General features: G+C 40.6%; 1 protein-coding gene across 1 annotated transcript in view; it reads right to left on the bottom strand.

Moving 5' to 3' along the window:
* The window catches only part of TPRA1 (transmembrane protein adipocyte associated 1), a 56,813-nt gene that overhangs the window by 34,173 nt on the left and 10,358 nt on the right, over window positions 1-12,282 (bottom strand). Inside the window, exons 3-6 of the mRNA XM_053720834.1 lie at window positions 10,663-10,795; window positions 8,443-8,529; window positions 7,875-7,947; window positions 4,896-4,975 (exon numbers count right to left, since the gene is read on the bottom strand). Of these exons, the coding sequence (XP_053576809.1) occupies window positions 4,896-4,975; window positions 7,875-7,947; window positions 8,443-8,529; window positions 10,663-10,795 (373 nt within the window). The remainder of the gene's footprint in view (window positions 1-4,895; window positions 4,976-7,874; window positions 7,948-8,442; window positions 8,530-10,662; window positions 10,796-12,282) is intronic.

The raw sequence follows: 12,282 nt of genomic DNA, 5'->3' as shown, positions 1-12,282 counted from the left end.
TTCCTTTCCACTAAAATCACAAAAACACTATTAACAGAGTAGTGATATACTAGCGTTTTAAAATTAGAATCCTATAACACGCCGGTAAGTAACATTTGAAGAATGATTATAGCTAATAGAAGACAGACTTCTTGAATTTTAATTTGTAGAAATAAACACAAACCCTTAAAAATCTACTGCAAAATAAAGAGCCATTGTTATTATATCTTATAAAGCTGAGAGGAGGAAATAGCAATGAGAACAATATGAGGTTGTCCCTGTTCTTGCATGTGTGTATTTAATATAGCTGCTGTTTATATATATATATATATATATATATATATAATATAATATATAATCAACACACCATTAGTAAAATCTTAGGCTCTCAGACCTAAAGGCTTCTTACAACTAATCATAATAATCGATAATAATCGATTATAAAAATAGTTGTCAACGAATCTCATAATCGATTAGTTGGTTTGCAATTAGTTGTTCTGTGCACTGTGGTGTGAGCTCCTACACATGGTATTGTGTTTTATGGTTATGCCCTTAGCCTAAAGGACGTCTACAGACGTTTACTTTTCACTTTTTCAGGACAGTATAAGTTTACAACTACTCCTGGCTTATGTACAACTCAGAAATAAAATAGGAGTCATCATTTGGATTGTGTATATTAAATCAGGTGATTTGCGACTATGCTTTGCATAATATAGTGCTGAGCTTATTATTTACACCTAGCCCTAGATTGATGGGGGTTATTTGAATTGATGTGCACTATTATCTGTTTGCACAATTATTAGCGGATTGCTTGCTACTGCTGATTATATGTACTGTATAGATAAATGTGTATGGCTTAGTCCTGTTATTGATATATAGTCCTTAGCGCTTTTGATTTTTTTTTTTTATTGTTTTTTTTTTTTCTTCTTTTTTTTTTTTTTAATATATTTTTATTGAGGTTTCGAAGAGCAAATCACAATAAAAGAAGAAAAAACGGTATGCACAAATAGTCATTACATAGAATGTCAAGTACATTACAATGTTGAGTGTATACAAACAATCTAGAAAGAAGAACAAACAACACTAGATTACAGTTGTGATTGGCCAATTTGAATGTAAACCTTCAAATGAACTCTAGAGGCCTCTCCAGAACCTCAAACATAAGCAAAATAAAATGGCTACCGAAGGTTAATATAGAATAAGAGAGACCGCCTTTGGGCCTCAAACCAACCTCTTTTCTTTTTTTTATATCGGTTATGGATAGAGTTAAAAATATTATAGATAGTCGTTATAATATACTATGTGGGAATGTTGCATTTAGTAGGATATAGCGTAGTAATAAACAGTAAATTTGGGTTCAAAAGCTTTAACTCTATTTGTAGGCAGGATTAGGATTTATAGAAGTGCGGCATAGGCTAGAGAAGCCGCATAGTTAGTACTCCTAAACTAGGAGGTACATTGTGGGGTGTGGGTGGGAGGAGGTTATAAGAAAATATAACATGTGGCATAAGCAACAAATGAGTGGGTCCAGCCCACTCTAGACAAAAATCCCAAATTTTTAGGTAAAGCTGCATGAGACAGTGGGGCTGCGATCATAGTAACAAATTGTAAGTTTAGTATAGTACATCAGTATCATGTAAACACATTGAGCCAGAAAATTACTAGAGAGTGTGGGCTGCCCAACCTTCCCATGTGAACACATTACCTTTTAGGCCTTAAGGAACTTATTAAACTCTAAAGGTGGGATAGCTTTCCTCTTGGGGTGAGTTGGGAACCACACGCTTAATAGTGAATCCTTCCTCACTCTGAGATATAAAAATATTTATATGTCTACAGTAATTGAATCTTCCGCTATCAGGCTGAGGTGCCTACCCAGGTGGTTTCTAAAAGCAGTGAATTACAAGCATTCTTATACGCCTGGGGTAGAGGGGATCTACTAGCGAGAATTTATGATTGGGCTATGCCACTTAAATATGGATATCAGTAGACTTCGGGGAATCAAAGTTATAATTATGGTGGGGCAGAATGAAAGATAAGTTTAAATAACACAAGGAGTTTTAGCTCTGAAGGTTAGTCTTATGGAGATTATAATAATAAAAAAAAAAACATGAAAAAATAATTAATCTTAATGAGGAATCCAGGAGGTTATAGAAATCATTCTGAGACCTTAAGACATTACTTGATATTGCGGTGTCTGAATTGCATACATGTAGTATTAACACTAGTTTAAGACAAAAAAGCAATTGCAGCCACACTTTGTCAATGAGGATGTAGAGTAGGGGTATAATGCATCTTCTATGGTAGTGATATAACTTAAGAAATATTGAATTTCAATATGAAGAAAACATGAAGCCCTGCTGATTGGATATGGGCCCTATATCCAGCAACAGGGTACTGTGTGTGTCAAAAAGGAGAGGTCTACCACAGCGCAAAAGTTGGAATTTTTTTTTTTAAATTTTAACCATGGGAACTAATGTAGTAAGCGCAATTATCTAACGTTTTAACTAGTAAATGTAATAAATGAACCTGAATTTTTCTACCAGCACCTCCTATTCAGAGCATAAAACAGTATTCTTTCCTCAAAAGAGCTAAATAAAACCAAATTCGTAGGGTATAATATAAGCATTGACATTGTGGCAGCCATTGAATTCTCAACAATGTCTATATCATTTAAAGCTTATACGGTATATTGATTTGACAAATCATTGCATTGCAGCACATAGAAAAACAAACTAAACATTAACAGCGATATCAACAGTAATCTTATCCCCAATACTTGCCCCATAATACAGTATATATGTGATAGCAGAACTAAACCTGTAATACTATTAATGAACCAAAACATATTATACTATGCCCCCTCTATTTCTAGTAAACAAGAAAATACTCAGCATTCCAGATATTCTCTCTGTATGTCCATATCAGCTGCTGTATTTGCACTGGGAGCTGAACTAAAATATTCGTATGCTAGATGTTCGTTTGTGACATAGTCCCCATGGTGGAAAATAATGTCCAGATAGCAAGCGCGGTAACAAATATATCGTCTGAAAGGGAGCTTAGACTCATAGATGAGCCAAATATTTACCCCGCTCCTGCTGTCTTCTGAACCATTAAAAGGAAAGTCTTTTACCCCACTCCGAACCGTAGGGCTGAGGGCTTTTCTGTAGCCAGCTGTAATGTTCTAGTCGGACAAAGCGGGGTTCCAGTTACCTCGATGCCATGCAACAGAAACCGCTCTCCAGAGCGAGTGATGGCTGCGTGTGATTGTACTCGCGGGATACGCCTCATAGCCCCATTGAGAATGTCCGACAGTTTTACGCTGTAGCCCCAGCCGGGAGATAACATGCTCACACTGAAGGGCTGAGCCTCATTTGCCTGCACGGACGCTACAATGCTCCGCTCGTGAGTGATGCCGCTCTGGAGGTCTTTACTACCCCGAGGCCTCTGTGATGCTATTTGATGTCTCTGGGTGGAGGGCTCCGTGGCTAACTGGAGATTGACTGCCAGAGGAGACGGGCTTAGGGATTCCATCACGCCATGCATATTTGTTTGGGCCATTGCATTAGGCGTAGCAAGCTGGGTATTAAAGTGTAGCATCTCAGGCTGCTCGGCTTCCACACCCGGTCCATCCGTATTATTAGCGGCATTAGTCGCCTGTGGTGCGTGTGCGAACAAATTTTCAAAACTCATCCGGTATCCGTCTAGGAGGTTGCTAATCTCCTCAATAATATTTATTGTTATATCCATGCTGAGATCTTGATGCAATGCCTGATCTTGTTGCCAAAAGGGTTCTAAGTAGCTAGATTCTCGCTTCATTTTGGTCCCCACGTGAGAGAAAAAAAAAACATGGCTGCTCCCAAACTCAATGATCAGCAGGCTGGAGATCAGAGTATCAAAGTTTCAGCCACAGACCGTTCCAACACCGAAAGTGTCAAGCTCTCAGGACAGTTGAACCCCCAAAGTCACAAAAATAGTATAATAGGATATTGTAAGAAGTCTGAACGGTCGCCAAATTCGATCTTTATATGATAATTAGCTGGAGCTGCTGCGATGTGCGACCGCTCAGCTTCTGAGTTGACTTCTCCCCCCCTTTTTTTTTACTTCTAATAAATTGTGATCATATGTACCAGATTCAACCTTTATAAGTATATATCTGTTATTTTTAGAGTGTACTAGATATTTTCCCCTAACCCTTATAGCTGGTTATTTACCATTGCATATAGATATTCAAGATATTTTTTATGTTAGAATGAAGTCCAGGCTTACTTTATTGAGAGGCCCCTTGCCAAGGTGGAAAACATTTTGCATTGGTGAAGAGCTAACAATGATAAATATCCCACTTTGGCGAAATTGGCAAAACCCTACTTATGCTTCTCAAGCACCTCAACACCATCTGAGTGCCTCTTCTCTGCTGCAGGAAATATAGCTGCAAACAGAGAACCAGCCTTAGCCAGGAACATGTTGAGATTTTTGCATTTCAATGCAAAGTTTCTGAAAGATTGAATAACAGAATGTTACTAACAGTGATAGTCTACCTGTTCATAGTTCTAACTCTATTCAAACAGTTTGCGGCTTTGTTCTACTTAATTATAAAACTGTGCTCTGCTGCTTAAAAATTGGACAGTTGTGTTAATGTAGAGTTTTAGTCTGAAGTTCATATTTGTAACACTTAGTATCTGGGTTTTATTTAAAATGTAGGAAACAATTATTGATTTTTTTTTTATCCGATTGGTTGATTAATCGAAAAAATAATCAGCCGATTAATCGATTATGAAAATAATCATTAGTTGCAGCCCTAAAAAAATTATAAATACACCTTTTACTCTTATTATAAAAAATGATTATTTGAAATGGGTAACTCATTGAGACTAAGGATTTGTGATCATTTAGGAAATACCTGTCTGAGTAATTCTCACCTGGGTGACAGAATAAGCAAGTGATGAAACTGCAGTAATCGCTAGAACCCGCTTCACGCTAGACTTGCTTTCAAGGTGACCTGGAAATCAGAAACAATGAAATAAGACCAGACTTGTGCAGAGAAGGGATCAGATGCAATCAAGGTGTGTAACTGGCCTAAACCAATAGGAAGCAGACTTGTGCAGAGGAATGCCAAGGTGTGTCACTGGTCTAAACCAATAGGAAGCAGACTTGTGCAGAGGAAAGTCAATGTGTGTCACTGGTCTAAACCAATAGCAAGCAGACTTGTGCAGAGGAAAGTCAAGGTGTGTCACTGACCTAAACCAGTGTTTTTCAACCAGTGTGCCGTGGCACACTAGTGTGCCGTGAGAGATCCTCAGGTGTGCCACGGCAGACTGACAACAGTATGACATATTTTTTAAACTTTGCTTGTTTTTTACTCCCAGTGCAGGGGTAGTTTGTAGGAGGCATGGCATAACAGCACAATACATACAGTATGTGTGTGTTTGTGTGTATGTGTGTATATATATATATGCTGTATTAGGCTACAATGTGTGATTTTTTTTTAATTTTGGGATGGTGGTGTGCCACAGGATTTTTTAATGTAAAAAAGTGTGCCACGGCAAAAGAAAGGTTAAAAATCACTGACCTAAACCAATAGGAAGCAGACTTGTGCAGAGGAAAGTCAAGTCGTGTCACTGGTCTAAACCAAAAGAAAGCAGACTTGTGCAGAGGAAAGTCAAGTCGTGTCACTGGCCTAAATCAATAGGAAGCAGACCTGTCTACAGAGAAGTCAACGTGTGTCACTCACTGGCTTAAACCAATAGGAAGCAGACTTGTGCAGAAGAAATTCAAGATGTGTCACTAGCTTAAACCAATGAGAAGCAGACTTGTGCAGAGGAACGCCAAGGTGTGTGTGTGTGTGAGAGAGAGTGAGAGTGAGAGAGAGAGTGAGAGAGAGAGAGAGAGAGAGAGAGAGAGAGAGAGAAAAGGCAGTGTGTGAGAAAGTCAGGGAAAGAGAGAGAGAGAGAGAGAGAGATAATGTGAGCGAGACATGGGGAAAGGACACTACATATGTTACGAGTGACAGAAGCACAATGACAAAGTTAGATCGTTTTATAATAAGAGACGTGACTCGTTGCTACTGTTTGGCCAGTTGTAAGCAGCGAGCACCGTGTGACAACTGGTTCATGAGATGTAGATAAGAGACCATTTAAATGTCAGCCAAGCACAGTGCAATGTCACGGTTACATCGTTTATAAGCCACATTATACAGCTGCCTCTTCACAGCGCCTTCTGCAGTCTGTGTGTTATAAATGTCAACTGAAATAAATTCATTTTAAAGGGACACGAAAGTTAATATGAAATATACTTTCCAATTTACTAATAATGTTTACCTATTTGTCTCTCTCCTTTTTTATACTTAGCTCCTTCCCATGAGAGCATACTTGGGTAGACTGAGGAGCGTACATGTGTCTTGAGGACTATATGGCATCTATGCTTGCAACAATGTTTGTAGCAATGTTATACATATAGTGCTGAAGACATGTGCACTCTCCTCTGCCTACCTAAGTATGCTCTAATGGAAACTTTCAACAAAGGATACCAAGAGGATGAAGTCAATTCAATAAAAGTGAAGAAAATGTTTTCATTTAAATGACAGTTTACTCTATATGAAATCGTAAAATTAAATTGTAATTTCCATGTCCTTATATAAATGGCTTTGGAGCATGTTCTGCCCTGTTGTGGCATATCTGCACAGACATATCATATTGCCGGGCCCCACAGCTAGACGTGACCTACATATGACCACAGCTGGGTCCCACAGCCAGACGTGACCTACACACAAAAAATCTAGGTCCCACAGCTAGATGTGACCTACACCTGACAACAGCTGGGTTCTACAGCCATAAATGACCTACACATGATGAAAGCTAGGTCTAACAGCTAGACGTGACCTACACATCATGTCAACTGGGTCTAACAGCTAGGTGTGACCTACACATGATGACAGCTTGATGTGACCTACACATAACAGCTAGGTCCTATAGCCAGACGTGACCTACACATGACAATAGCTTGGTTCTACAGCCAGACATGACCTACACATGAAAACAGCTGGGTTCTATAGCCAGACGTGACCTACACATGACAATAGCTGGGTCTCACAGCCAGAGATGACCTACACATGACGACAACTAGGTCCTACAGCCATATGTGTCCTACACACAACAGCTGGGTCCTACAGCCAGATGTGACCTACACATGACAACAGCGGGGTCCTACAGCCAGACGTGACTTACACGATGACAGCTTAGTCCCATAGACAGACATGACCTACACATGACAATAGCTGGGTCTCACAGTCATACATGACCTACACATGACAATAGCTGGGTCTTACAGCCAGCGATGACCTACATATGGCGACAGCTAGGTCCTATAGCCATACGTGACCTACACACAACAGCTAGGTCCTATAGCCATATGTGACCTACACACAACAGCTGGGTCCTACAGCCAGATGTGACCTACACATGACAACAGCAGGGTCCTACAGCCAGACGTGACCTACACGATGACAGCTGAGCCCCATAGACAGAAATGACCTACACATGACAATAGCTGGGTCTCACAGCCATACATGACCTACACATGACAATAGCTGGGTCTTACAGCCAGCGATGACCTACACATGACAATAGCTGGGTCTTACAGCCAGCGATGACCTACATATGGTGACAGCTAGGTCCTATAGCCATATGTGACCTACACACAACAACTGGGTCCTACAGCCAGATGTGACCTACACATGACAACAGCTGGGTCCTACAGCCAGACATGACTTACACAATGACAGCTGAGCCCCATAGACAGACACGGCCTACACATGACAACAGACGGATCCTACAGTCAGACGTGACTTACACATGATGACACTTTATGACTTTACAGAAGCACAGAGGGTCTCAACTTACCGAATGCCAAACCCAGAATTATAACGCTGAGCTCGATAGCAAGCAAGAAGAACCGGGTTATCTCCCAGAGAACCTGAAAGGCAGACAAAGTAAGTGAAAGTATCAGACAGGCAGGTAACAGAGTGTGAAAACATGCTGGTGACTGTGACCACAAGATCTACATTACGCTCAGCTGCCATATGTTTCAGGAGGTATTTAGAGAGTACACACAAACATATATATATCACAATCATATAGATAACATTTTAGGAACTTCTATAACTGAGACAGATTACTGAGGCTGCAGTGTTGTAGATATGTTTAGAATAATATGATAAATGTGATGCTTTCCTGAAAGGAATGATCAATAGAATAGAGGAGGCTGAACATTATACTACAAAGAATTTTACAGCCGTTACAGGGGACCTGCGCATACAATCACACAAGAGCAGAGATATGATGTGCAGTAACACAGTATATAAAAAAACAATAACAATGTAGGCACAAAACGCAGTCTGGCAGTGAAGAAGTTAAACCTTTTCACTGCTCGCTAAGATAAATTTGGCAGAGACGGTGAAGCCATTCTCACCTTGTCTGTGACTGTGGCAGCACTGGATGAACTGACTGTCATGGACACAATCGCCCGTGTGATGCCCACGAGAGCTACAACAAACACCTAGGGACAAAACAATAGGTTAACAGACTACAGTGAACCAGTTACACAAAACTATGCAAGTCCCACACAGTAGCGCTGGGCCAGAAACCTGCCACTGTCTCTCACATTTCATTTTTTTTTTTTAAATAACCCCCATGCTGTTCCAAAGCTATACACAGCTAGCGCGGGGCCCCTGGCTATACACAGCTAATGAAAGTCCAAAGAAAAGGCAGCACCACTAAAATTATCATCAAACTTCTTTTATTCCTTCAACTTGGAGCAGGTACAAAACAGCAGGACAACGTTTCGGGTTGTTAACCCTTAGTCATGTCTGCGATGCAATGTAACACATCACCTTAAATACCTTAACACAGGTGTCTAACCCCTCCCACCTCATCATGACATCATTATTTAGAAAAAAACATTATTAAAGGGAACTTACCCCCTGTAGATATAATGTCAAAATCACATCACATGTTAAAAATACAGATTTGTTTACCAGAATGCAACAAAAATTGGTTTAAATCATAATCTCTATTCACCCACTTTGGTGTAAAGGCCTCCAGTTTGTGAATCCATAACATTTCCCTCCTTTTCAAAGGAGTTTCCCTAATTTGGCCCCTTCTAGGCGGTGGTTCCCAATCTATTATTTGGAACCTCAATTGTGCAATATAATGCCCAGCCTCCAGAAAATGGCACGCAACTGGTGCCTCAAGATTTTTCCTCCTAATGCTAGATTTGTGTTACACAATTCTGTCTTGTACCCTTTGGGTCCTCTCGCCAATATAAATCTTGGCACACAGGCATTTAATTAAATATATCACAAATGTAGCATTGTGGGTAAAATATCCATTTATACCATATCTTTTGCCTGTGTAGGGGTGGTAAAAGTTGTCACCCTTGACCAGGCTACCACAACTGGAGCAGCCTAAGCAAGGGAAACAACCCTTCTTTTGAGTTGCTATCTAGCTATCCACCACATAGAAGGGGCCAAAATAGGGAAATTCTTTTGAAAAGGAGGGAAATGTTATGGATTCAAAAACTGGAGGCACTTACACCAAAGGGGATGAATAGAGATTATGATTTAAACCAATTTTTGTGAAATAGGTAATGTTGGTTGCATTCTGGTAAACAAATCTGTATTTTTAACATGTGATGTGATTTTGACATTATATCTACAGGGGGTTAGTTCCCTTTAATAATGTTTTTTCTAAATAATGATGTCATGATGAGGTGGGAGGAGTTAGACACCTGTGTTAAGGTATTTAAGGTGATGTGTTACATTGCATTGCAGACATGACTAAGGGTTAACAACCCAAAACGTTGTCCTGCTGTTTTGTACCTGCTCCATGCAGAAGGAATAAAATAAGTTTGATGATAATTTTGGTGGTGCTGCCTTTTCTTTGGACTTTTGTATCCTAAAAGGTATGCAGTAACCTTTTGGCTTGCACACCTGTTTTGCTTTTGGTGCTGGATCTTTCCTTGGATTGTATACACAGCTAATGAGGGGCCCCTGGCTATACACAGCTAATAAGGGGCCCCTGTCTATACACAGCTAATTAGGGGCCCCTGGCTATACACAGTTAATGCGGGACCTCTGGCTATACACAGTTAATGCGGGACCTCTGGTTATACACAGTTAATGCAGGGCCCCTGGCTATACACAGCTAATGAAGGGCCCCTGGCAATACACAGATAATGCAGGGCTCCTGGCTATACATAGCTAATGAGGGGCCCCTGGCTATACACCACTAATGCGGGCCCCTGGCTATTGACAGCTTATGTGGGGCCTCTGGCTATACACAGCTAATGTGGGGCCCCTGGCTTTACACATCTAATGAGGGGCCCCTGGCTATACACAGCTAACGCTGGGCCCCTGGCTATACACAGCTAACTCAGAGCCCCTGGCTATACACAGCTAACTCAGAGCCCCTGGCTATACACAGCTAACGCAGAGCCTCTGGCTATACACAACTAACGCAGGGCCCCTGGCTATACACCGCTAACGTGGGCCCCTGGCTATACACAGCTAACGTGGGCCCCTGGCTATACACAGCTAACGTGGGCCCCTGGCTATACACAGCTAACGCGGGCCCCTGGCTATACACAGCTAACGCGGGCCCCTGGCTATACACAGCTAAGGCTAGCACTCACCAGAATGTAGAAGGTGGTGAAGATGGGGCTAGAGGTGACTCGGATTTTCGCTCTTGCTGACGGGAGCTTCCAGAGCAGGAAAGCAAAGAAGAGAACGTTGGGGATCATAAGCATGAGGTCCCAATACCTCACCCTGCAACAGGAAATAGTCAGTGTGAGCGTCTAGTGACATCTATATCTATAATTGCGAAATCGTCAGTTAATACCCCTCATAAGATGTATGAAGATGTAGGAAGCTGATTTACTAAACTGTGAGGCTCTTTTATATTTAAAGGGACATGAAACCCAAATGTTTTCTTTCATGATTTAGAAAGAGCCATTTTAAACAGCTTTCCAATTTACTTCTATTATCTAATTTGCTTCTGTGACGGACCGCCTGGTACCCCGAATGAGTACCTCCGTCAGAACACTTCCCTTGTCCTGGACATCCCTTTATCCAGAGCAATAGCTCCTGGTATCTCCCTTTGGCCGCAGTCTAAAGTTATGGAGGGGAACAGAACTGAGGCAGCACTCAGTTGTCTGAACACAAATTGAACACTTTATTTAAAAGCAGCACACATATTTATACCCCCTGCCATTCCAGAGTCACAGAGCTTCAGGTTACAGAGATAATTGGTTAAACAGTAAAGCAAACATATAAACAATACATCAAACCTCTAACATTTGTCTATTCACAGGTAAAACAGATTAACATATCAAGTTAATTAACTGGAGAGGAAAGTTTACTCAGACAATCTGGTTTTGGGCAGTCTAGTTAACATAATCACACAGGAACACAATCAGTTTACCCAGACAGACGCCTGAGACACCATCAGATTTGAAATGTAAATAAGATACATCTTAAAATATAAAAACAGCTCTTATTATCTATTAAGTCCTTTATGCCCACTTGGTTTATAGAGTCACAATTGCTCCCACAAGGGGCACTCACACCCTGTACCCATCCTGTATTTATGGATACAGGGTGACATGGATATAAGAAAGAGTTATGAAAGTACATGGGGTGTCCAGCATATAAAATTCCACATTTCCATGCAGTCTCTGGGTATCCTTAAAGGGACACTAAACCCCAAAATATTATTTCATGATTCAGGTAGAGAATACAATCTTAAGCAACATTCCAGTTCTCTTCTATTATCTAATTTGCTTAATTCTTTAGATATCCTGTGTTGAAGAAATAGTAGGGCACATGGGTGAGCCAATCACACAAGGCATCTATGTGCAGGCACCAATCAGCAGCTACTGAGCCTATCTAGATATGCTTTTCAGCAAAGGATATCAAGAGATTCAAGCAGATTAGATAATAGAAGTAAATTAGTAAGTTGTTTAAAATTGCATGCTCTTTCTAAAACATTAAAGAAAAAAAATTGTGTTTCACGTCCCTTTAAGCCCATGTACCTCCTGCCCAAAGAATGTTCCATAACAGGCCCTCGGATCTTGTTGACTCACGTCACAGCTTCATTCTATTGATATCCTTTGTATGAAAGCATATCTAAATAGGCTCAGTAGCTGCCGATTGGAGGCTGCACACAGATGCCTCCAGTGATTGGCTAACCCATGTACATTGCTATTTCTTCAACAAAGGATATATATAAAAAAAAAAGCAAATTAGATAATAGA

The sequence above is a fragment of the Bombina bombina genome, chromosome 7, assembly GCF_027579735.1.
Source record: "Bombina bombina isolate aBomBom1 chromosome 7, aBomBom1.pri, whole genome shotgun sequence".
NCBI classification, from domain to species: domain Eukaryota; kingdom Metazoa; phylum Chordata; class Amphibia; order Anura; family Bombinatoridae; genus Bombina; species Bombina bombina.
Note: the sequence above shows the minus strand (reverse complement) of the source record. Positions and strands in the feature narration are given on the sequence as shown.